Here is a 27,841-nt window from a genome sequence, read left to right as displayed (position 1 = left end):
AATGCGAGCGCATTCATCATGGTGCTAATGCACCTTGGAGGATGGGGCTGATTCATCTCCCCGCTCACATGGTAACTCGGCTAGAAAACAGCTAAGAGGTTGGCGCTTACCAGGATGCGACAGCGGCCAGGGAGGATGCTGGGAGATCTGTGTGCGCAGCAGCAGCGCAGCAGAGATCTGCCTTCGGAAACAGTCTCGATTTGAAGAGGCACCAAGGTCACTTAGACCAGTTGGATGACTCAGCCTTACTAGCATGAGCCTCATAAAAATAACACGCTGTCCTGTAAGATTGCCATTTGGAGGACTCTCAATAACACATTTCATTTTTATCATTTATTGGAATTAATTGTATTTACGTTGAATATATATACAATTAAGCTGGCCAGAATTTTAGAACTCAATCGTGCACATCCCTACAGATGTGAGCAGCGAGTGAAAAACTCACTAATGTATCATGTCTCCAAAAGGCAGAAAAGTTTATCTTCGTCATGTTTTTGACAGTTCTATCAGTTTTTTTTAGCTACGTGTAATTTTGCCCGAAAACAGTTCTAAATTACGACATGCCTACTTCTATATGTATGCTTAGTTCTCAGCCTTTTTCGATAAGCACAGACATTTTCTTCCGCCTCGTCCATACATTAAACATTAAGAATATTATTATCAGTGTGCGCAAGTGCATTGAATTCCCCAAATTAAGAAATATCATCCAGTTTTCATAATCCCAGATGTGAGTATACTTAAAGCACACAATTCTAATATCAGCGCAAACAGCACCTTCTTTATGAATTATTTCCCTGCACTGACCCTGAGAATACACCATACTCACTTATATGCCACCCTTCCCCAAATGCACCTGCTTGTAAAAAGTTGCACACTATAGGCCACAATCTGTCACACATCAAGTGTGCATCATTTGCCTGTAAGTAAAGTGCTCATAAAATGGATTTTATGCATTGAACGCGTTTTGTGAATGCAGTTAATAGTACTACTTGTGCGTGTACCTTAAATTTGAAATCCGTGGCAGTGGCCAATCTGTGAGATTCCCTTTGTAAAGTTAAGTTCTACACGATTATTCCATGAACCACGTACGCACACCTAGATAAAACCTATGCAATTTTTTTAGCTGCCTACAAAATTTGTCAGGAGTCAGAAATCGTTATACGAAATTGTATATACCAAATGCATCTCACAGAACTGAACTCAAATCCAGTAAACCGCCTCAAGGTCCTCAAATCAAATATATCTAATGGAGAGCCTAAGGCACTAAATGTATCTCATAGAAGGGACAGAATCGCAAATATATATAACAGAAATGCTAAGGTAGTAAATATATGTCACAAATGTGCTTTCATACTAAATACATCCCACAGAGGTCATCTAATGCTAAATGTATCTTACAGAAGGGAAAAAAAACACAAATATATCTCTCGGAGGAGCTATCGTATCAAATCCATCTCATGGAGGTTCTGTCTTACCAAGTGCATCTCATGGAGGTTCTGTCTTACCAAGTGCATCTCATGGAGGTACTGTCTTACCAAGTACATCTCGTGGAAGTACTGTCTTACCAAGTGCATCTCATGGAGGTACTGTCTTACCAAGTGCAACTCGTGGAGGTTCTGTCTTACCAAGTTCATCTCATGGAGGTACTGTCTTACCAAGTGCAACTCGTGGAGGTTCTGTCTTACCAAGTGCATCGCATGGAGGTTCTGTCTTACCAAGTGCATCTCATGGAGGTTCTGTCTAACCAAGTGCAACTCGTGGAGGTTCTGTCTTACCAAGTGCAACTCGTGGAGGTTCTGTCTTACCAAGGGCGGCCTTAGGCATGTGCAAGCTGTGCACCTGCACAGGGCCACCAACCCCTAGGGGCCACCAAGCCAATATATATCCTTAATATAATAATCCTCTGAGGATGGATACATATTTGCGTGGCTTGAGTGGTGGCCCCTGGCAGGGATTTGGAGGCCTCTGGCTCTGTTTCCACTTCCAAACACCCTGACCCCCCCTCTTCAATAGCCTCCGGGCTCCACCCCACCCGGACCCCCTCTTCCGGGGCCCCCTACCTACGCTCCCTGCCCAGGGCCACCATGAGCCTAGAGCCGCCCCTGAACTCGTGGAGGTTCTGTCTTACCAAGTGCATCTCAGGGAGGTTCTGTCTTACCAAGTGCATCTCATGGAGGTACTGTCTTACCAAGTACATCTCGTGGAAGTACTGTCTTACCAAGTGCATCTCATGGAGGTACTGTCTTACCAAGTGCAACTCGTGGAGGTTCTGTCTTACCAAGTGCATCGCATGGAGGATCTGTCTTACCAAGTGCATCTCATGGAGGTTCTGTCTTACCAAGTGCAACTCGTGGAGGTTCTGTCTTACCAAGGGCTGCCTTAGGCATGTGCAAGCTGTGCACCTGCACAGGGCCACCAACCCCTAGGGGCCACCAAGCCAATATATATCCTTAATATAATAATCCTCTGAGGATGGATACATATTTGCGTGGCTTGAGTGGCGGCCCCTGGCAGGGATTTGGCGGCCTCCGGCTCTGTTTCCACTTCCAAACACCCTGACCCCTCCCTCTTCACTGGCCCCCGGGCTCCACCCCACCCGGACCCCCTCTTCCGGGGCCCCCTACTTACGCTCCCTGCCCAGGGCCACCATGAGCCTAGAGCCGCCCCTGAACTCGTGGAGGTTCTGTCTTACCAAGTGCATCTCATGGAGGTTCTGTCTTACCAAGTGCAACTCGTGGAGGTTCTGTCTTACCAAGTGCAACTCGTGGAGGTTCTGTCTTACCAAGTGCATCTCATGGAGGTTCTGTCTTACCAAGTGCATCTCATGGAGGTTCTGTCTTACCAAGGGCATCTCATGGAGGTTCTCTCATATTAAATAAACCTTATGTTGGGAAGGAAAAGTGCCTTGCATGGTAACGGATAAGCACCTTAGCCCAGAGTGACCCAGTTATATGTAGATTTGGAACCCTGATTATGAAATTGGTCATGCGACATGCACGGATCATGCATTTATGCAGTTATTTAGGCGACCTTTAAGGACGGAGGTCTGCCCCCAGCACCAGAAATGTCCATGTACCATTAACTAGGAGTGGCGCCAAAAGCATTTTCCTCAGAACGGGTAGGGCTACTGCCCTAACACAGAGTTGCAGAATGCAAAGGTGGTGGCAGCATACCCATTTAGTGAACAGTAGAATGACCGGGCTGTATTCTGCGTCATGTCAGTAGAGCCTATAGGCCCACTCAGTTAAAAGTTCTACAGTTGTATTTACAACTCGCTTGGACTACATGATAGGAATGTAGTTATGTAAAGCACATGCACGTTCATGTGTGCTAATGACTGAATATATGTGTGCCTGTGAGACTAGGCCTGTGTTTTCCATTACGGGAAGTCCAGGACCTAGAAAATTCTAAGATAGCAGTGTGGATTGCAGACTCAGACAGGAGATGTGTACTGCAAACAATCCTGGGGCTGGGGAGAAGTACACTGGGAGGGGAGCAGAACATCCCCCATGCACATTAAATGCTTACCAGCGACGGCTCTTGGAGGGAGTTACGGTGGGGCAGGAGGGTGGGGAGAGGGGAGGGGCAGGGTGGAGGTTGCTAAAAATCGGCATATGGATAATTGCAGGTAAGTAAACAATTTAATTAATAAAACGAATTTCGTAGTGCGCCTTGCATCGCAAAATGCAATGCAGTGCGAGCTACGAAATTCGTTTTATTAATTAAATTGTTTACTTACCTGCAATTATCCATATGCCGGTTTTTAGCAACCTCCACCCTGCCCCTCCCCCTCCCCACCCTCCTGCCCCACCGTAACTCCCTCCACGAGCCGTCGCTGATGCTTACTATGATTCAGGATGCCTGGTGCTGGGCCAAGAGGCCAGAGCACAGTGTTTTTGGTCGATGGTGGGACTGATAAGGTACACCACACAGGAACACAGAATCATAAAAGATGGGTGTCCTTATTCTTTGAACCGCTGGAGGCTCACACTCAAGTGTAACCCTTCGCCACATCCAAAACTTGGGTTATGGGCCTGTCAGCTCTGGGACCACCACTGCTAGGGCAGACAGGCAGTTGAAGAAAGAACAGAACTGAGAAATTGGAACTTTTAAGAGGCTGAGAGCCTCAACACCAATTTCAAATCAACAGGCCCTAAATCACATTTGTATCTGGAGAGACTATATAAAAGTGGAATCTTAAAACCCACTTGTTACTCAGAGCTGTGACATGATCAACATGACTTGAGCTACTACAACCAGGACCAGGGATTGAGGTCGGCTGGTCTTCCAGCTGGACAGAGGAGACTGCCAGGATGCCAGGAGCACTTGAGCACAAGAGCAGATGTCTGAGCTTGAAGCACCATCCTGTCTGCCTGCCAAGACCAGTGTGCCGTGTGAAGAGGAGGATAGCCTGGCAGCAGCAAAGGCCAATGGGGATCCGGAGACGAGGATCCTGGTGAGCAAGATGTGAGGCCGAAGGTCCACTGGGGCTGACTACACTGTGTGGCCGCCGCAGTGCCCAAAGGCCGTTCATCTGTGCTCTGTGTGCCGTCACCCATTAGAAATTATTGGTGGTCTGCCACTCAAGTGCTTCATAAAGATCATCACACAAGGAACCAAGTGAACTCACGGGGACTGCCTGGCTGTCAGGAGAGGGGGCCGGCACAGTTTCGGGCTGCTGGCCACGGCCCGAGAGCGCATCAACAAGCTCAAGGAGCTCGAGAGCGGCTTATGTGCCTTCAACCTCCGGACCTGCCCCCCCCCGAGGAAGATTCTGAAAGAGCGGGATGCTAACACCTTCCTGTCAGACCACCGACATCTGTCAAAGGGGTCCTCCACCACAAGAGAAGGTTCCAGCATCATCAAAGGTACTCTGCCAGACGCCAGGCCTCAGCACTTCCGTCCCAGCACTGAAATCACTGAAACATGTATCAGAGCATAGAAGGGCACTGTTACATTGTAGCTAACACCTGGGTAAGACACATTGAGTATGACTCACTAAAACTTGGGGACTAAGGGGCGATGCACCGCATGTGAGATTTGTATAGGAGATCTGCAGGCACTTGCTATGAACTTCGTGAGCAGAAGCCTAGAAGGGATCGCACGTGTGAGAGATTCGCCTCGTATATGACCTAGACACTTCAAAACGTGGGAGTTGGCCTAGACAGGAGCGACTTGGGTAAGCGTGCCTCAAGCGCTAGACACATCTCTGCAAGGGACTGTGGTAAATTTGAGCTATTGTGTGTAAAAAATACTTGTTTTACATAAAACTCCGTACTGGGCTGGACCTGATTTAACAGGTCGCCGGGCGCAGAGTTGTTTGTTTACTCTTACACTGAAACTTTACCTCCCTTTTGAAAGCCTTGGACTGCTTGACTCGCACTTCTATTGAGAGTCAAGTCAGACTTGTTCTACTAAACACAATTCTCAAAGGGGCTCTAATAGGCAAATCGCAAAAGTGCTTGAATAGTAAGTACATCCCACAGAGATGCCCTCGTAGTAAATATATCTTACCAAAGTGCTCTCATCGTACATACATCTCATTAACGTGCTTTCATACCAAATGGCCGCGCAGATTCCTCGTGCCAGCAAGAACCCCCATTGTGGACTTGCGTTCTGTACTGCCAGACCCGAATATCGAGAGCACCTTACATCGGATCCTATTCTACCCTGGACATTTTCAAAGATCAATTACGGTTTTTGCCGTGGAGCAAAATAAAACCCGTTCTCTCAAATTGAGTGCTACACAATTGTGATATTCTTACAAATGTGTATTCTTAAGGCAATTACCCTCTGTCCTGAGGATGAACCTTTATTGTTTGTGGTTCGAAACGTCGTCAACACTATTACACTAAATGCATAAGTTGATTTACACTTTTTCTTGCATATGTGTATGTTTTAGATTGTCTGGTTTATGATTTACTCTAATCAGATGTCTTGCTATTGCCTGCTATTTCCTTCATGTTGTATGTTTTCTTAGTGTGTTAGTCGGACACCGGCTGGTGTCCCGCTTCTATCACACTCAGTGTTTTATTGTTCTATGATTATTCCTGTATCAGGGTAATAAATTGTCCGGCTGGACATTCCCCCCAGAAAAAATATAGTTCCATTTGGTCTATATTTATTTCTCTTTACAGTTTCTTTTTTCTAAGGACCCCTGTTCTTTGTAATATAATTTCATACCAAATACGTCTCGCAGAAGTGTTAAACTAAATCCCTTTCAGAGGGGATCTAATAATCTAATTGCAAAAATGCTTGAATAGTGCATGCATGTCAAGAGGTTCTCTCTCTGGAACAATAGCTACATCTCAAAGAGATTTTCCCACATTATGTAAAATTCACTAAAGTGCTCAGAATGAACTGTATCTTTCAGAAGTGTTCTCATGCTCCATACCTCTCACAGAGGTAATTTCTTAACCCCTTAGCTGTGGTGGCTATTCCGCCGCAGTGCTAAGGGGGGGGGCAGCGCGGCGCGGCGCTCCCGTGCTCGTGACGGAACTGCTCCGTCACGAGCCTCGGGTGGGTTGTGCTTGTGACAGAACGGCCCGCCCGCCCAATAAAACCCTCACGCAGGGGCGGAATTCGCGCAGGCGCGGCGAGCGGGCCGTGACGGAACCGTTCTGTCACCAGCAGAGCCCACCCGAGGCTAGTGATGGAACGGTTCCGTCACGAGCACGCAAGGAGTTAATAAATACTGGTGAAGGAAGACTTCCCAATAGGAAATACCTCCCACGAAGCACGGTCATATCAAGCACATCTCACAGAGGTGTTCTCTACCAAGAAGTTCTGTTCAACCAAATGAATATCATAGAGGTGTGCTGTTACCAAATGACACTCACCTATGCGCTATTCTACCAAAACGTGGCAAAGAGGTGTGTTTTTTACCAAATATACCTCACAGTCACAGAGGTGATATCTTACCAAATAAATATCAGATTTGTTCCATATCAAATGTCACAGAAGTGCTCGCAAAATAAATAAATGCCAGAGGCCGTCAAATAAATCTCATACAGGCCCCCTTACCAAAAGGATGACATGTGAGTGTTCCCTTTACAAGTACAGTTTCAAATAGATCTCAGTGAAATGTTCTCTTGCTAATTACATCTCAGATCGTTATTTGCTTAACACTGCTACATAGATCTTACAGTGAGTATCACGAATGAGCACGAGCGGCCCGGTCCATTGTGATATGGCGGTAACTCCTGGTACAGCACATGTTGCAGGTGTGAGTTTTGTAATAAACACCAGTTCAAACCTGATGATGTTTAGCGTGTTGGAAACGCCCTGGGTTTCCTGAATATGCATATTTTGGTGCAATAAACTCCAAAATACTCATGTTATTCCCCATAAAACATAAAAAATGGGTGCTTAATCGCACCTGCTAAATTCCAACGCGGAGGAATCAGATTTCGTCACGTGAGATCGTTACCGGGTCACCCGTAATGAGAGTCTAGGCAGAGGTTATCCCTTCAAACTAGCTCATAGCAAGATATCTAATTCAAAACAAAAAAAAAACGACCTTGTTAACTCAATAATGAAGAGTTGGTTTGCTGAAATAATCCTTATATATATATATTTGGTTGGTTCCAGGGCTGCCACAAGGAATGGCAGCCGGGACAATTTACTTTTTAAGGACCTACGCTGCCAAATATATTTGTATGTCACAAAAGAAACTTTGCACAGAGATTTGTATTGCTTGCGTGTGTGATGTATTTACAATGAAGCAAACTAATGGTGGCTGTCACTAGGTGGCACACCAAGCTGGAGCTGCTTCTGAATATATTCCCTTATATTACTTCCATGTCGTGCTTCTAAAAATCCACAGAGGGGTCCCGCTTGAAGTTTGTGACCGAGACCCAGCAAGAGTTTTTTTAACCCCTTGGCTGCGGGGCTGTTTCCCCCGCTGTGCTGGGGGTGGGGGATGGGGAGTTCAGCTCGTCATGAGCCACAGTGCTCGTCTGCTCATAACGAGCTGAGCTCGTCATGACCACACCGTTTTCATAGAACGCTCGCAGGGCAGGGGAATTAGCCCAGCGTGCGAGCGTTCCAACATCATGACGAGCTCAGCTCATCATGAGCACACGAGCACCGTGGCTCATGACGAGCTGACCTCGTCATGCATAGGAGGGGTTAAGGAGTGGTGGGCTATGCATGTGAAGAGTTGTCACCAAGACCCATTATTAGTTTTCTATAAATTGCTCTGTCGACAACCTCTGCCTAGTAAAATACACCTCCCATAGGTGCATTAAAAGTCATAGGCTGGGCAATAAGAGTTGTTAAAAAATTGAAACACATACATATTGTATGTTTATTATAAATGCTACTTAAGGATAATTCTACTACTCTGCTCAAAGAACCCTCGACCACAAAAGCTAACTACCACAGATGCATGATGAATGTTGCAGACGGTATGAAGGACAACTGTCTTAAACTCAACTAGGGGAAAACAGAATCCTCATCTTTGGGAACAACACCTCGCTGTGTAATGCCCCATGGTGGCCAGGGGTGCTCGACACACACTCCTTCTCAACAGAACCCACCAGCAACCTCGGCCGCGTCCTCGTCCTTGATAACAAGCTATCCATGAAGAAACAAGTCAACGCAGTCTATTCCACCTGATTCCACACCCTTTGCGTGCTCTGTAAGATCATCAGGTGGCTCCCGGTAAACACCAGAAGAACCGTCATGCAGGCCCTCGTTCACCAGCAGACTGGGTTACGGAAACACGCTCTAGGTAGGAATCACTGCACACCTCCTGAAGAGACTCCAAACAATACAGAACTTAGCGGCACAACTCATACTTGACATCCAAAGAAAGACCCACAGCACACTCCACTTAAGGAAACTACACTAGCTTCAGATCTAGGAGAGGACCAGCATACATCAACAACCGCCTAACTTTCCACCAACCATCCAAACACCACTGTTCTGCCTCCCTCTCCATCACAGACACCCAACGGATCGTTGGAGCCAACAGCGGAGGACGCTCCTTCTCGCATCTGGAAGCCAAGGCTTGGAGCCTGTACCTCAGGACCGCACCATCACTCCAACAACTCAGAACAGATCTAAAGACCTGCTCGTTTGAGTAAACAACCTCCATACAGCTACTGCATCTCCAGCACCTCGACACCCTGACAGGTAATTTGGTGATCCCTACAAATACATTATTGATTGATTGATTTACTACTCTTGTTCACAGACTTATAGTTTCTGAACCCAAAAAAAATCCTAGTACAAAATGTCATGGCAATGTTCTTCCACTACTAAATTCATCACAAACTCACTCTATATAATTAATCTAAAGAAGATAATTTTTTGCTGTAATCAATGTGATGAGTGTGCTCTAATACATCAACCGCACCTGATCTTTTCTGGTATACATCCGTAATGAACATGGTATAATGCCACATGCATTTTATTTTCATAGCTTCTTCTCAAAATAATAATTAAAAGGGTCGCTGTTGTTAAATAAATATCTCCCTTGTATGTTCTTTAAAAAAACAGTTTTGTGAAAGCGATCGGCCACCAAATAAATTGCATAATTGTGCTTTTAGAAGGCACTGGCAATCCATGCACACTGTGAAGCAAATGTTCAATCCACCATCTCCATTTTATATTGAATACATATAAATAATCAATGCTTTTCAGATGCTATTTTAGACTTTTCTAGCTTCCAACTATTTTGAGCACAATGAAATTCCTATGACATAATCTGTGTGGGTAAGCTTTTAGAATAATATTCTTTATTTACTTATGTGTTCAGACAGTACCAATAATGGCGGGCTCTCCCACTCTGTGAGAGGCCCTAAGTTCACTGTGGATATTACATATATATACAACAGAAATGCTATGTGATATCCACAGTGAAGTTAGGGCCTCTCACAGAGTTAGCAGCAGGCTTCAAATTTAAAGCCAAACATCTGGGGACCTCTTTAGAACACAGTGGCAAACAATAGTACATTTTCCATTTTGTTAAACACACCTGCTTGCTGAAGATTTTGAAGCTTCTGGGATGTATACTCCCACCTCCTGCCCCTACTGTCCTGATCCTGCCGCAGTGGCTCCCTGCAGCGTTGTCTGTGTTGTATGGGAGCACTTACGACTGAATGATATTATTAGCATGCCTAACTTTTACTGACTGTGATGTACAGATATAGAGAGAAGTACAGAGAACCAATTTCAATATTCTTTTGTCAGTGAGAGATCATGGAGTAAAGTAGAGTGCCTGAGAGTGGAGAGGCATAGAGTGGAATACAGTGGTGTGGAGTGGTGTAAAAGAGGGTGGAGCGTCGTAGAATGGAGTGGTGTAAAGTGTCATGGAGGGAGTAGAGTGAAGTGGTGTGGAATAGAGTAGAGTAGAAGGGAGAGAGTGGAGGACTGGAGTTCAGTAGAGTGTCACAAAGTAGACTGACATAGAGTGCAGTAGAGTGGCACAGAGTGTTGTAGAGTGGAGCGGCATAGAGTGATGTAGAGAGGAATGGCATAAAGTGGAGCAGAGTGGCACAGAGTGTCGTAGAGTGGAGTGGCATAGAGTGATGTGGAGTAGAGTGGCATAGAGTGGCGTAAAGTGGCTTGGGATGGAGTAGAAGGAGTTGCGTACAGTGGAGTAGAGTGTTGTGGCAGAGTGGAGTAGATTGTTGTGAAGTGGAGTGACAAAGAGTGGAGTGGCACAGAATGGAGTGGTATACAGTGCCATGGACAGGCTGGACTGGGAACCAAACCCGGCCCTAGCAAAGTGCTTGGACGCCCCACCCCCCATGCTACAAAAACGGCCCTGTAGCAAACACAACGCCCAGGGGCCCAAAACCGCCACCGACCCGTGCGGCACACCAGGGGATTGCCTTCTGCCCGCTACAGCCGGTCCGGCCCTGGCCATGGAGGGGGTAGAGTGTTGAATAGTGTTGTGGAGTGTCATAGAGTGGAGTGGTGTAGAGTAAAGTGGTGTGGAATGACGTAGAAGGAGTTACGCAGAGAGGAGTAGAGTGTTGTAGAGTAGAGTGATGAAGATTGGAGTAGATTGTCATAGAGTGGAGTGGCACAGAGTGGCGTGGAGTGGCATAGAGTAGAATGGAGTGTTGTTGAGTGAAATATCGAAGAGTGGACTGTTGTGGAGTGGAGTGGCGAAGAGTGGGGTAGAGTGGAGTGGCATAGAGTGTCAAAGAGTTGAGTGGTGTACAGTGGAAAAGTGTGTCATAGAGTAGAGTGGAGTACTGTGGCATAAAGGAAGCTGCATAGAGTGTCACAGAGTGGCTTAGCGTGTTGTAGAGTGATGTGGAGTGGAGAGCCATAGAATATAATAGAGCGGCGTAGAGTGGGGGCATGGAGTGCCCTAGAGTGGAATGGTATGGCAAATAATAGAGAGGCGTGGAGTGGTGTAAAGTGGAGTAAAGTGGAGTAGAATTGAATATTGTAGAGTGGAGTTGTGTAATGTAGTTTGGAGTAAAGTGTCAGAGTGTAGTGGAGTAGAGTGCTATAGAGTGGAGCGACGTACAGCGTTGTAGAGGGAAACAGACTGTTGTAGGGTGTCTTTTCGTAGAGATTTTTTTGTATAGTGGAGGAGCGTAGAGTGGAGGGATGTAGAGTGGAGAATCATGTCATAGAGTAGAGTGTTGTGTCATAGAGTGGCAGAGGAGTGGCATAGAGTATAGTTGAGTAGCATGTTGTAGTGTGGCGTGTGGTGCTGTGCTGTGTTCTGTGGAGTGGAGTACATGTTGTATAGAGGAGTGGAGTGGCATGCCCTAGAGTGAAGTGAAGGTGAGTGACGTGGAGTGGAGTGCTGTAGTGTGGAGTGGAGTGTCACAGAATGGAGTGGTGTGTCATAGAGTGGATTAGAGCAGCATAGAATGGAAGGCATACAGTCAAGTAGAGTAGACAAGTATGAAGTATGAATGGATTGGTAGTGCACTGCCATTACAAACAACACATTTTCAATTGAAATGACCATTACATTTGCACAGATATACAGTTTACTGATACAATTATACAGCACACAAACAATGTTATGCGGAAACGTCATCATCAATATATTGATTTGATTTGATCATATTAAAATATTTGTTTCCACTAAACTTCAGAATTAAAAAAAAATGCTTCTAGTGTGCTTTCCTAATTCTGATATGTTCTGAAAAATCTGAACAGTTCATTTAAATGTGGTGTGTGTTAGAAAAAAGGCCTTTCCTTTCCCAGCAAGACTGTCACATAAATACCCTCACTTTGAAGTCTGAGACAGCATAGTAAACACCAAGCACCCTGAAAAACAGAGTCTCACATTTCACCTGTCTTTGCAAGCACAGCAAATATAACAAGAGAAGAACAAGATTTAAAGATCTATTTACAGAAAGTGATTACTGTGGAAGAATACAGTAAATAAGCTATGTTTCACTGGAAAGGTGAACTCAAGCAAGACAGCCTAAAATAGAAAGCAAGCAAATGTGAGCTACAGTCCACAAAGCCATGGTAAGCAATAGGCGGAATACATTCCCATGGAAGCTTTCCAAATGTCCACAAGATGTTGTTAGCAATCCAATAGGCTTTGACCAAAACATGGTAGGCAGACAGGTTCAACCGTTCTCATGTCGAATCCTTTTGACTCAGGCGTTTTGGTAATGCAAAACCTTTGCACATATTTTTAGTCAAGAAACATCAGCTGCAGCTAATACTTGCAGTGGCAGCCGATGCTTCTTTAAGTTCATCTCCGGACTATTCCCGACTTACCTCTGCCGGTGGGACTCCCTCTGGGGGTCGACACTGCAAGAGAACCTCATGTTCTAATGGCACCTCTTTTCCCAGGGGTTCCTGGTCAAAGTTCTTCCTCAAGTCTGAATTAGGAAAGATAGATAGAAAACACACCGAGGTTAGAGTCAGAAATCTTGATAACTGATGACATGAGTGGTTGAGGAGGAGTATATGAAGGAAGATAGGACTTTCATATTGTTTGTGAATTCACATAACATATTGCAGTGCACTGGATTATGTTCACACACACATGCTATTGTCTACCAGGGAACCGGACTTCGGAGGACTGTGTCAAGGCGAGAGTTTTGAGCACCCCTTGCACATTTTCAGACAATACTAATACTACATGTCATGTTTCCATCATGAATAAACCTCCCTGCAGAACAATTAGTCTCATTGTTTAGCTGATGAATAACAAACTTTGTTGAACTTGTATGAAAAAAATTCGAGCAAGTGAATTTGGACGAGGAGGGTGGCAACAAGTTTAGGATCGTGCATGGAAAAGCGATAATAATCCAGCACTTTCCGGCACTTGTTCCACAATGCGCAGGAAGCCTCTCCCAATCAGTTTTCATCACCCAGCAAGAGAAAGGAACTGGTGACATTAAACATGCCTTTTTCAACTCTTTCCCCACTTTTCCTTATGTCCTGATTCTTTAGAAAATTGTGGATTTTGCTGAATATTCAAATCAAATTCTGATAACTACGTTAAAAGATCTGCCAGACCCTTTCGTCGCAGCAAATGAATTCTTAAAGATGATACTTCTTGTACTGCCTCAAAGCCACACTTCTCCTGTGGCTATGTGAGAAAATCATATATCTGCATTTTTTTTTCTGTATTCAGTAAGATGGTGAGTATGGTGACTATATTTAGAATTAAGTTATTTCCTGCCCTGTCGTTTGCCTCAAGTGATGTGTGGCAGGTGTTCGGAAGAGTACATCTTTGAAACACATATCTGGCTCTGAATGAGGGATCTTGTGGTGCAATGTCTGAAGAAAGTATTATTGCTCTCTTGTGAAAGGAGTTCCAGGTTCGTTTTGGCAGGAAAGGGAGCTAGAAATATCTATGTAGCATGCTTGTAATCCCTCGGTGTGAGGCACTTGTGGTCATGCCATGTGTACATTTCAAGCATACAAAAGTATTAGATAAAGTGTGTGCAAACTTGTTGCCAGGGGTCTCAAAGAACTACATGTGCATTACAAATCAGTGTTTCTCTTTGCGTATAATGAATGATACATTAATTGATTTTGGCCGTCACTTTAGTTTAAAAACACTTATAAAACGATTTTGAATTTAATAACACCATAGGTTCCATTGATTTAACTGCCTGGATTAGATTTTCCTATTTTACAGCGATTGTATTGGCTAAAACTGCGGTCCTCTTTTTTGTCACTAGATGGCAGTGGAGCCAATGCCAAATTATTTTGTTATCGTTTTATTAGCCTCTCGCCACAACGGTTGCCGCTCGTAACTGTTCAAGGTCCCTCCCTATTCGTCCCAGAGTCTCAGGAGTTGGACTTAAAATGTCAGAACGTTTATACATTTCCATATTTATGAATTATCAGCTCTTAACTGTTGTGAGTTGACTGAACAAATCGTTAATAATCAGAGATATGTAATTTACGAGCTGACCGTACATAGACCCGAAAGTTGCGGCGCAGCCCATCTGCGTTTATTTGTCATCTTCATCAGACTTACTTAGAATCAAAGCAAGATAAAACAAGCCTTTGCAATGCAATAGGTCTCGCATTGACGCGAGTTTAAGCTATTGCCATTGTAAATGACAATGTCTTTTATTTATGTTTTAAAAACCAAAACGAAAATAACAAGCATTTGCAATGCAATAGGTCTCGCATTAGAGAAAGTTTGAGCTATTGGTATTGTAAATGAAAAATTTTGTATTTATGTGTTGATTTTGAAAATAGCGAAATGAATAGCTTTGTCATTTACAATGTCAATAGTTTTAGCTTTCGCAAATGTGACACCTATAGTATTTGTATTGCAATATGTGTTGTATTCACGTGACTTCGATATATTGATATTACAAATAACAATTGCTTTTAATTTTTTATAATTAATACTTAAATAAAAGTTATTGTAATTTATAATGGCAATAGCTTAACATTTTGTAAATAACTTTTGTGAAGATTATGTTCAGTGTCTTTTATTGTGACAAAAATCCAAGAACAGAAGTGAAATCTTAACATCTTTTTGTGACATTTGTAATAAAGCTTGAAACATTGAGAGTACATATTTGTACCAGTTGTTGTTAAATGGTTGCACAGATTGATGCTGTGGTGGCACTGAGTGATGTTGTGGTGGCGACGAGTGAGGCTGTGGCGTTCAGTGAGGCTATGGTAGCGCACAGTGATGTAGTGGTGCCCCTGAGTGATGCTGTGGTGGTGCTGAGTGATGCTGTGGTGATGCGATAGATAGATAGATAGATAGATAGATAGATAGATAGATAGATAGATAGATAGATAGATAGATAGATAGATAGATAGATAGATAGATAGATAGAGTGAGGCCGAACATGCAAGTTATGCTAGTAATGTCTCCTTCGTTAGTGTCTTCCAATTCAGCTGCAGTGAAATATAAATTTACCTTTGCATTTATTTATGTCAAAAGTTCAGCTCTTACTCTAGATTACAGACCTCCTCATGTTAGACAAACAGAGCCCTTTAACTTTCTTTATTGCTTTGAAAGTCTGTAATTAGTCATATTTACAAGAGCGAGGGTAGGGCTGAAATTATCAACCTTTTAAAAAGGACAAGAGGAAGGTGGCATTAAAAACTGCACTCCCCAGAGACAGGAATAAGAAAGCACTAAAACTGTCATTTGCAAAGTGTATTCGATACTGTGCTTACTTTGACACTGCATGTCTGTCTTTTAAGCCACTAAAGCACTGTGCAACATGAAGCATTGTGGGAGCTGTAGTCTTTGTGCACTTCATATGAAAATGGTTTATCAGGAGCGTCTCTGAATAACAGGTAGTCAGGTGGCTTGTCATTATCGGTTCTAGGGAGAGAGACAGATGCACCCAGATAAATACCAGTGTCCAGTATCAAATAAGCCTTGTGTCCGTGCTGCACGTTTGTGTACAAGGGAAAATAAAGATCCTAGTAATAATGAGCAGAGGTAACGCCCCAAGGATGGTGAGAAACGCCAGCATGAGTGAATAACCAATCAACTGAACGGCTCGTCAGGGGTAGTAAATGGTACATGGATGTCATTACGCCTCAATGTTGTTATTACAACCGGTTTCATAAATTAATCTCAGTTTTACATTCTCCCTCCTGATTTGCAGTACTAGTTGTAGAAGTTCAGACTCACATCAGTGTATCATTATCTTTTACATGTTTGTTATTAACACACTTGGTCCCTGATTAAATATATTCCTGACAACCTGTATTTGTTGTGTTTCCTGTTTTGCTCATCAATTTTACTGTAGTCCTTTTATCGGCTCCCTACAAAGCAGTTATTTAGGCCCTAAGTTTCAAAATGTCCTGAACAAATCCATATATGTGAACAAATGCCATGTTTTCACTTTCTGGTCCCAGAGTGAAAGAACTTAGCAAAAAGCTTGTAAAATGAGAATATGCTCAAAAGTAGAACACTGTCCCTAACTGTAAACAAAACGCTGACGCTTTTGATCCGTTATCCCAAGCAGGAGGAAGCACTGAATCAGGAAAGAAATTAAGGTGTTAAAATACACATATAACATAATAAATGTGGTTTGGACTCCCTTAGTGTTTTTGTGCCTCCGAGTGTTAAAGGTCGGTCTTGCCCACAGAGCCAGTGAAACCAGCATTGTACTCCACCAGATATCACGCGCCGTTTGTCTTCTAGCCCCTCCTCAAATCCATCATTCATAAAATGAATGGATGGCCGATTTGACACAGCAGAGGGCCTCTTAATTGACGTAAAATTAGAGCAAACGGAAATCCTTTTCTTCCTCAGTGCTTATTTTAACAAGCCTTACATGAAAATGTTAATGTGGTGGGACTCGCTGTACAAAATCTATATTAAATCTCAGCGAGGCGGACCGCTGCATACCACAGCGAGTGTAAGCTGGTACCCACTGATTCGTTGTGCAGATATCATAAATAGAGGACCGGGTGTACCCAGAAACGTCTACGGTGTTTTCACGAGCATGTGCACATTATATCTCGGAGTGAAATACTCTACTTACGAACTGTCATTATTAGGATACTAAGCATGTGCTTATAAAACATGCGTGGCTCTTTGGGACATGTGCGCCTTATCAATGGACACAAACTCGGGTGCGCGGCATAAAACCAAGTACTGTGTGTTTGATGTACAAACGGAGGCGCCGGTTTTCGAAGTGTTTCAAGGGCTGTTTCTGAGAGAATAAAACACATTTATCACAACAGGGGGCTGGGATCCCCGAGTGTCTTGGTAACATTTATGGGTGAGAGAGGTACGCAGTAAGTACGCACCGTGGGTCTGTTTGCTGGGGACCCACAACAAACACATGTCACAGACAGACACAACGTGTGTTCGTGTAAAAAAGAGTGTTGTGCATGTAATACTTTCGAGTAACGGGGGTTTAACTGCACTGCGACCACCGTGCAGCGCTCTGATACCGTGATGGTCATGTTAGAGCTTTTAACACATAATAAATAAATAAATACATAAATAGAAGTATGTCTGAGGGCAGGGGTACCGAGGTGCACTTAGCAAACTTAAGTACAGTACCGGGGCACCCCTTCTCTTTTAAAACAAATCTAAACGTGTCCTGTCTCATTTACAATAAAGCCAGCGCAGGAAGGGATGAAATGCAGAGTTTGTAAAGGGTTGTGTATGCAAACGTCTGGCTGAGCACTTCCTGCACCTGCTTACAAAGTGTGTGAGAGGGGGAAGGGGGGTTGTGATCCGCGCATATGTATCATACATAGACACATTAATACATAGTTATTGCAGCTGGAGCTGGGACAACTTGAGCACACAATGCATCACAGTGTGTTCAACATACAAGAACATTCAATGACATCGCGGTGTGCATTTGTACACTGTACTATTCTATCCGTGTGTGTATTGTGTAGCATAGGGTAACAAGGCGGCTTGTAGAACAGGCAGTGACATCGCGGTGTGCGCGTACAAACACGGGTGCAGCATGCAATGGCATTTGAATGTGTACCACATTTAAAAACATCTTATGAACCACAACGTGCAATTAAATGTGTCATGCAAACTCTTACAAAAACATAACTGTATTTATATAAAATGCAACAAATGTTGTACACAAAAATACTCTTGTGGTGTGTAGAACATAATATTGGGACACCCAGCGGTGCGCACAGCTAACAATGACGTGGCGTGAGTAATGCGCTGCACCGCGCTTTAAAAAACCTCAGTAATAATCAAAATAATGCAATAAAAGGAAGTGTGTGCTACATGTAAAAACATTGCATTCAAATGTGTACCACATTTAAAAACATCTTATGAACCACAACGTGCAATTAAATGCGTCATGCAAACTCTTACAAAAACATAACTGTATTTATATAAAATGCAACAAATGTTGTACACAAAAATACCCCTGTGATGTGTAGAACATAATATTGCGACACTCATCGGTGCGCACAGCTAACAACGCTGTGGCGTGAGTAATGCGCTGCAACGTGCTTTAAAAAGCCTGAGTAATAATAAAAATAATGCAATAAAAGGAAGTGTGTGCTACATGTAAAAACATTGCGGCTTGTGTGTGGCATGCAATAACACCGCAGTGTGTGTAGCATGAAATACACCCCAACGCCTACATGTAATAACCGCGTGGTGTCTATAACATGCAACAAAACGCAGTATTTACATGTAATAACATCGCAGCATTGTTTACAACATACAGTGACACTGCGATGTGTGTAACTGTTTGTGGAAATATAATGCAAACAAGAAGGCGCCGGTGTTCCATTTCTTTTTCTATAATGCAGATAAAGGATCCAAAAAAGAACCAGCACGCGCCTCGCGCTGAAGTTAAACAAGCTTAAAGCAAAGAGAAAAAAAACTAATACGAGCGAAGAAAGGAAGGGTGCAGGAAAGGGGGGCTTAAAAACTATGAGGAGAGGAAAGGGAGAGAAGAGATAGGAGCAAGAGAAAACGGGCAGGAAAGGGGGAGGGAGGAAGTACCTGAAGCGACAGAGAAGAGAGGAGACGAGTTTGGCAGCAAACAGGGCGGTGGACACATGCTGGCAAATGGTGACCTGCAGAGCGCGTGAATGGGAAGAGCGGCCGTGGGAGGTGGGAGGGGAAGTAGGAGAGTACGATGTGCAGGCGGGGGGGGGGGCGGGGAGCGGAGCCTTTGAAGTGTGTGAGGCACTGACAGACAAATGGTGGTTTGTGACGTAGCTGGTTTGTGCAGGGCGTTATACCGGGCGGTGACGTCAGGTGGGGGAGGGTCAGGGTGGGGGGTTGTAAAATGCGGGATATGGACCATTACCGGTAAGTACCGGAAAAAAAAAAGAATTTCGTTGCCAGCGCTGCATAGCCAAATGTGATACAGCGCTGGCAACGAAATTCGTTTTTTTTTTCATACGGTCACCTTAGTAGCATTGTGCCACTTCCCCAGAGGCACCATAGGGTCATTGCGTCATTTCGGCTGGGGCACCACAGGAGCCCTCACCATTTCCTCTGGGGCACCACAGGAGCCCTCGCCATTCCCACTGGGAGACCATGGGGCTTCCCAAGCACAAAGGAGGTAAAGAGAGGTCTTTGGAAGGCCTGCACTGCACACGCACACATTTCAGTTATAATGAAAACTTCAAGTTCATGACGTTGACTTAATAGCTGTATTGCTTCAATGTGCACCTTCTGCAGTGTAACGTAAAATAGGTATTTACAACCCCATTCCATCATGCCCTTTTTCCTCAGCATTCGTCCTTCTAGTCACATGCCACATGTCACCCATGTCACCCATGCATTCTGCCTGCCTCGTTGCCACCCTGACTCCATACCACCCCCTCCACCTGGACTGATGCCCAGCGCGGTGTGGTTGTTGTGTCAGTGTCCTCCGGTTGGTGATTAAGTGTTTCTTGAGCAAGTGCATCAACAGCTGAAACATTTTAGAAAGTGGCTGTAAAGTTACTGTGATCGAATTCTGTAGTAGGAAATTGCTGTAAAAAAACAGCTTAAGAAGCTGCAACTAAAACTGCTTTTGAAAAGAGGTGCTTTAAAAACAATACCGAGAGAGAAGCAGACCTAATGAGAGGCGAGCTACTTAAATTCATGCCCAGTGGTCCAAATAGGAAAATAAAATACATATGAGAAAAAAAGTTCAACTCCTCTTCGAGTAGCATGATCAGACTCACAGTAAAACGTATTTTTTATAACACTTATTATTGCTTTTCCAAATAACAACAAGCTGTCGCCATTGCACGAACAAAGAAACAAAAAAAGTGCTCACCGACTAATGCAGGAGACTGTGTCACGCCGCAAGTGCGCGATCCAGTCCGGATGGGCGAGCCAAAAAGGGGACAGGGAGGGAACAAACAAGCCTCACTTGCAATGAAAAATGAGCGCGCACCATAAATAGTGACTCGCGCCAATCAAAAGCATAGGCGGCACTTCCACCCCACTTCCGAAATCGACTTGACAACAATAGTTCTCGCAGAGAGAGCAGCACACGCGCTGCAATGCTAGGCGAGATCTAAAAAGGCAACAAAGGGTGAAGCGAGAAGGGAAGAATGCAGTGATGAAAAAGAACCTGCATAAAGTAAGGTAAAGAGACAGGAGGTCTAGGATGATGGAAGAAACAGTCATAGGTGGAATCAGCAGTAGGCATCCTCAGGTTCTGGCTCCTAAGAAAACCCTGGGTCCATATACGTATACATTTTTCCAAATAAAACACTGCACAAGTCTGTGACATGTGAGCTGCGGTGTAAAGTTTTATCAGCTGATGTAGGAGTGCACACTTACATGCTATCCGGACGTAGGCCTTCCGGCTTTTAGTTGTCCCTGCAGAGCTCCACGCCACACACTGGCACCAGTAATCTTCCAGGCCGAAGAGTTCCTCCACCTGCTGCCTGGACACCTCAATCTGTACCTCCCGGACCACTAGACCTGCAAGTGGGAAGAAAGAATATAGAGCTATGAGAAGTGTACACAAAAGCCTTTTCGACTGCGTGCTACTCAGAGGGTACACTATGAGAAATCTGGCACATTGCGCACATGCTTTGCAAACCACAAGAGTAGGGGGCCTAATGCATGCTTGTAGGCAACATGCAAGCAACACTGTCACCGTTCATGCAGGATAAGGTTGTGTGCAAAGGCCACATAGGGTGTACTAGTAGCAGCCTCAAAGACTGCATATCTGCAGCGTGAACAGTATATGATTGTGCAGGGCCGTGGGTAAGGGAGGCACTGCACTTTAATTGTACCTGATTTATACTATCAGACCAAGAATGAGGGGTCAATTTTATTCCCTTGCTAAAGCCTGTGGCACCCAGGCTGCACCTCTGTCTGTGTGCTGATAGGCAGCCTGAGACCCAAACTGGATTCAAGAGCAGATAGAGAGGAGTCACATGCAAATAGTGAGGCACAGGGAATCACTGAAGGAGTTACACTTCTTTAGCCTCAAACCATACAAACAGCACACAAGCACACCCACCTCTTCAGACCGATCTCTGCCTCCCTCCCTAAAACATACATTTTTGTGCAAAGCTCTGAGTTGAAAATAGAGGGCGAGAGGAAGAATTGCTGGGCCAACTCCTCATTTCTCTTCTGCCTTTACCTCTTGACTAGGGTAATCAGATACAAAACTCTCAAAACCGAGACATTTCTCTAAAATAGAAGGACTACAATATTTGTCAGGGGGTGAGTGTTTGAAAAGTTTCAGCGCTCGGTCCATCACCTCCTTGTGTTTGCTTTGTTTGTCCTAAGTTGGCAGGGTATGCCCAGACGTGGGTACCTTGCTCACTTTGCCACTCGATTCAAGCTAGCCTGGCTGATGAGGGGTGTTACCCAGAAACCGGTCCCATGATGCCTGTGTCCAATCCAGGGAAGACATGGCTTGGCAGTTTGGGCTGGGCTGTTCCCATGAGGCACAGGGTCAAGACTGATTTGCATATAGCTGTGTCTGAACTTGGGTGGCAAATTGAGCTCAAGAACGATGATGGATTCAACCCAAATCTGTAACTGGGGGTGATCAGATACAAAACTCGCAAAACCAAGACATTTCTCTAAAATAGAAGGACTACAATATTTGTCAGGGGGTGAGTGTTTGAAAAGTTTCAGCACTCCGTCCATCATCTCCTTGTGTTTGCTTTGTTCGACCTAAGTTGGCAGGGTATGCCCAGACGTGGGTCCCTTGCTCACTTTGCCGCTGGATTCAATCTAGCCTGGCTGATGAGGGGGTGTTACCACGAAACCGGTCCCAGGATGCTTGTGTCTGGTCCAGGGAAGACATGGCTTGGCAGTTCAGGCTGGACTGTTTCCATGAGGCACAGGGTCAAGAAGATAGATTTGCATATAGCTGTGTCTGAACTGGGGTGGCAAAGTGAGCTAAAGAACTATGATGGATTCAACAAAGATCTGTGACTGGTGGTGAGTGTTTGAAAAGTTTCAGCAGTCCATACATCATCTCCTTTGGACTACAATGTTTCATCAGTTAAGGGACACAGAATGACAGCGTGTGTCAGCCTAGAAAAATAAACGAGGCACTTAAAAAATAAATAAAAAGCAATGTATCAACCCACTATCAGACCTGTTAACTTAATCGCTTTCTAAGAACAACTCCAACTGTATCCTGCTTTGAAACACAAATAAACGTCAGTTGGCCCTCTCTGGAAGCGGGACATGAGGCAAGTTTATTAAAATCTGCCAGGACAGCTGCTGAAAAACCGGGACTTTCCGGGCAAATCCGGGACGGGCGTTCAGCGTCCGAGTCACAAACCTTTTAATGAGACGGTGCAGATTACACTTATCTGAAGAGTGGTTTACTCCCAATTCTCTAGGAATTAAGCCCAGTTACTCATGAAAAATTCCTGATGTTCCCCCTTCAGTTAGTAAAACACACTACAGCCGACATAATGTACCATAAACATTGTTTATTATGTGTCTGTCCGAAGTATAGGCATTATACTTTTTTGTGTATGCGTGTGCGAGCAGTAAGAAGTTACCACATCTGTATTGTCTGTATGCCGGTGTGAACCGCATATTGCACTCTCGTGTATAACTAACAATGTGTGTGTGGCCTGACATGTATGTGCGTATATGCAGCATGAAATACAAAGATGTTTCAGTATGTAGGCAACAAAGGGATGTGCCTGTAGGTATATGTGTTTTGACAAACAGCATTAAGCAAGATGCGGATGTTGCTGGCACCTTTCATCTTTGGATGTGTTTGTCTGTTTGTACATGGCACCTGTCTCTGTAAACAAGGGAGATTTGTAAGTAGCATAAGAAAGCAGGTGCTACTGAGGAAAGGGGACGTGGGTATTTCATTCCTAGCATTTAGACTTGAATTGGAGTTTACATTTTGGTTGGGGTCCAAACGCAGAGTGCAAAATGTCCTTGAGTATCAGGCTCTCTAATATGGCCGCCATCTTGGAAAAATTACTGCTTGAAGACCAAGGCCTCTTTACAAGCCACAGCAGGTTTAAAAATGCCCGTTCAAGAGGCATGCAGTTTACAGGATGGAATTATCTCACTAAAGGGATCTAGATGCTAAGATGCTCGATTACAGGATCATGTTTTTGCAGTTCAGTATTGACAATTTGAAAATAACAGGGATCTTACATCGCCCCCACTGCCAAGAGTAAATAGCTCAACTAAGCTTGATTTACTGTTAACATTCTGATGATACGTGTAAATATACCCCTTCGGTTATGAATTGAAAAAACAAAAAAAGAACTTGCATTTAAACAAATGACAGAGTAACATATGAAATTATACAAATTAGAGATTTCTGAAAAATACATTTGCCCCCAAACTGTGAAGAACACCAGGATATTATCTAGTTGCTGATCCCACATGTGGCTATTATGCATATATATATAACAGGTTTTTAAAAATCTGAAAAAGTGAACAAACTGTGTTGGAAATAATATTTTACTTTTCAAGTCATTTTTTCTACTTATGCATATGTGTTTCTAATATGGCTGTAGTTCCTCAAGTATGTGTTTACATGAAGCCTGCGGCCCTGTGTTTGAGCTACTTTAGCATTATTGCAGGCTCCACCATGCAATAACTGCTGTTATATATAATTTCCATAGTTATGGACCTTAGGGGACAATAACAGCTGTTACTGCCCAGGAGGTGAGGGCAATAAGGACATTAGCACATCCCTCCCACACATTTCCAGAATAGGGAGCACTGAGGGAGCCTGAGCACCCTTTCACATGAATGGACTCCATCCTCCTGTGGCACACCCTATGCCTCTTCTACTTGAGGTATTGGTTCACAGATGGCTGCCTGGTCTCCACCCCTTCCTTTTGGTAAAAGGAAAAAAAATGTTTAGAAGAGGCAGCAGGAGCATGGCGGTAGGATAGAGTCACTTTTTAACCCATTGAAGTGAGAGCTGCTCGTACTCCTCCAGCACTTCCTGTTTTGCCACCTGCAGACACTGACTGCTGACTAGCCACTGAATGCTTCCTCTGCAGGCATTTCATGTTAAATATAACCAGCAGAGGGAGCATCCTGGATGGCTGACCTGCTCCCAGTGTTCTACTCCGAGTGCTAATGTGATTATATTCCCAATTCAAATACAGATATGTGACTACAGTGATACATCCTTAAAAAGTAATATATTTGTGTGTACATAACTAACAGAATTCAGAAACCTAGTAATATTACAGGAATGCACATCCAACCAAACATAATGAAGTGTGGGAACAAATGCAGAAGAGAGTGAATGAATGAAGAATGCAGCCAACCCACGAGCTGTTATAGCACTTTTCTACTGGGACAGTTAGAACTACACTATTAAGACCCTCTGAAAGCCCTTCCTTATGCACCTAACCCACCATGGGCAGGCGGAAGTGACATTACATGGGGAGAGAAATCTAGTCAACAGTCCTCGCCCTTTCAATATAAAATACTGTCGGTCTTTCAAAACAAAACGCAACTAACCAAAACCGAAAGACATCAACTGAACGAAGAAAACGTTACCACAATTCGATGTACATTACTAAAAAAAAAAAATCTTAAGAATCTTCTCGGAAAAGGACTTAGATCACACTACTCACATACATGTCTGCATACATGTTCTTATTGGTGACAGGTTGTGAATCGTGCAACAATAAACACTACATGACCCCATTACTAGTATGAAAGGCCAAATGTATTAGGACATGGTTGCATATTGATAACTTTATTAAAAAATAACATCATTTTGTAACTTAAGACAACAACCCCTCCAACCTCATACGTCCAAACGCATCTCACAGAAACTAGCAACTTCCAACCCCCAACCGTGCTTTCTCATTCCATTCTTTCCAGACAAGGTATCCCCTCGATTTTTCTCCTTTGCCCTGTTCTTCCCCCCACCAAGGGTGTGTAAGAGCCCACGTGTGACTTTTACACTCCCCAAGAGTTGTGCTCTGCCTGTTTAACCCCTTCCCTGCGGGGAATATTCCCCCGCTGTGCTGGGGAAAGGAGGGGCGCGCGAAGCGCCCCGGTGCTCATGGCAAGCTCAGCTCGTCATGAGCCACGGTGGTCCTGTGCTCATGACGAGCTGAGCTCGTCATGACCTCACCCGTTTCTTAATAACGCTTGCACAGCAGGGGAATTTGCCCAGCGTGCGAGCGTTCTAACGGTCATGACGAGCTCAGCTCGTCATGAGCACACGAGCACCGTGGCCCCGGTGCTCGTGTGCTCATGACGAGCTCGTCATGAGCATGGAAGGTGTTAAGCTGCAACCCGTCCTAATAAAGGCATGAAACAAACATTTGCGACGCACAACCCCCACTCCTCCGACCCGCTCAAAATGTAAGGTGGGTGGGTGGACAAATTAAATTTGAACTAATTGAAACCCTTTACCCCGGTGATGCACATGGTCCGGAAGAGGCTGTTTATGAGGCCAGCCAGACCCTTAAATACTAAGCAGATGACCGCCCCTTCCATCCCAAAACGACCTATCCCCAACCATGTCCTGTCAACGCACGAATACCCTGGGGAAAGACTAGTCTGTGCCTTTCTTTGCCAGGGGCTGTCATTGGCAAATATATTGGGAGCGTGACTTCTCAAAGGAAATACTTGTTAAATGCGTAGTGTGGCTTAAAATACATTTGCACCAAGATAACACAGTTTTTTTTTTCGTGTTTTTTTTCCACTGTGTTAGTGGTCCACAATCTTTAGCCAATAGTCTCGCTGCATGCAAGTGTACACAATTTGCCACACTGTAATTTTAAGGAAAGACGGGAGCAAATTTGAGCGAAGACTGCTATAAATGCTGAAGTTCTAAACAGCCCTACGGTCAATTGTTTATTGATTTCACAACACTAAAGAATGTTCTGGAAAAGCTGGGTTGGTTATCATACTGAATGAGCCGGTCCTTAGAATTCGCGTGTTTTCAAAAGGACCACCTTTTAAACATGATTAACAGCATATTTGCCATTGAGCTGTTGCACCTCAGGCGCCAGTGATCTGAAACCTTGTTAATCACACTTAGTGATAAAAAGGTTATTATAAACAGAAGGGTGCAATGCCTGAGTAAATCTCGACGAGCACGCTTGCCACTGTCTTGTTTCATTAGGTTTCCACATCATATGTTAGTCGTAATAAAATAATTAACTGTTCTCGTACATTTAATAAGTACTTTCCCCACGAGAACCGCTGCCAGCCAAATGTCAGTTGTCTGACGTCTGCACTCACCCCTGGTGCAGGGAATGATACATCCCTGCCTCCTCCCATCAAGACATGCGGGAGCAGCAGCAGCACTGCGAGGGGCGGCCGAGTGCGAGAATGGGGGGAACCATCCATCACCAGGGCTGCCTACCATTCTCATTCCTCCACATCCAATGGGGGCCTCAGTGGGGCACCTGATGCTTGGCAGGGCTCCTGTAGCTCTCAGATATTGCCTCTATCCCTTCGTCTTTTGAACCCCACAGCTGAGCCTAAAAACGACTGGTCCAGACAATCAACAAAGCATTGACTGGCGACCTATCAGATAGCTCAGCCATCCCACGTGATGGAGATATCTGGCACTGTAGCACATTATCGCAGCTGACTAACTCACCACTTGCTAGCATTTGTTTATTTGAGTGAGCTGGGCCTAGTGCTTAAATAAAGTGTTTCTTAGCAGAACTCTGCTGGTGTTGCCAAAAGTCAGGGTTGACAAGTACGAAGACTGACTGCCTAGTCTTGATGCCACCTCCTTCCTCTTTGTTCCACCAGCCTGCACTTCTAGTATGTTATATCACTGTTGCGAATTCTTTTCCATTTTGCCTTTCTCATCTTGTCTCTGTTTTCTTACCTATCACTTCCTCCATCTTTTCTCCTTTTCAGCCGTTATCTCTCTTACTGCGGGCCAAGCCCGAAAGTGAAACATAAGACTTGGTCCCACAAAGTAAGTGCTGGTGCCCACCACCTACAACCTCCAGTACAAATTAAGTCCTGCCTCAAAACTCTCTCTCTGTTCCAGGTTTTGACATGCCTGCCCTATGTTGCTGCTGCTGCATCAAAAGGGAGCAGTATGTAGTTGTCGGTTTCTGATAGTCTCTGTGTTTAGGGTGGTTATTCAAATGCTAATGAAAAATAAGACATGGCCTCCGCAAATTGACTGTCTTGGACAACCACCTGCAAACACTATCGCAAACTGAGGACTGACGCTCATCAGTATCCACCACACAGTGGCCACTCTTTTAACCATACCACTAAGCTGTACTGTATCTTGTGGTTAGTTGCACATGCACTAAATAGGCATTTCTACCATCTTATCTCAATATTGGGTTTTATGATACCTTATATTTCCCTCAGGCTGCTACCAAGCAAACAGCTCATGCTGTTTTTAAACAATCCCTCCAGGGCTGTGCAGCTTCTAGTGATTTGCCACAAAAGAACCAGAGGTGAAGTTTTACCTTCTTAATTATATATTGTTTTATAATTCTCTTATACGTCTCTGAGGATGTAGCCAAGCATGCATGAGAG

General features: G+C 44.3%; 1 protein-coding gene across 2 annotated transcripts in view; it reads right to left on the bottom strand.

Moving 5' to 3' along the window:
- Positions 1-27,841, bottom strand: part of UNC5B (unc-5 netrin receptor B) — a 379,330-nt gene that overhangs the window by 93,361 nt on the left and 258,128 nt on the right. For both annotated transcript variants that reach the window (XM_086922114.1, XM_086922115.1), the window contains exons 3-4: positions 20,672-20,815; positions 12,715-12,818 (exon numbers count right to left, since the gene is read on the bottom strand). In XM_086922114.1, the coding sequence (XP_086778240.1) occupies positions 12,715-12,818; positions 20,672-20,815 (248 nt within the window). The remainder of the gene's footprint in view (positions 1-12,714; positions 12,819-20,671; positions 20,816-27,841) is intronic.

This window comes from Lissotriton vulgaris, chromosome 5 (genome assembly GCF_964263255.1).
Source record: "Lissotriton vulgaris chromosome 5, aLisVul1.2, whole genome shotgun sequence".
In the NCBI taxonomy this organism is placed as follows: Eukaryota; Metazoa; Chordata; class Amphibia; order Caudata; family Salamandridae; genus Lissotriton; species Lissotriton vulgaris.
This window is presented reverse-complemented; position numbering and strand designations above follow the sequence as displayed.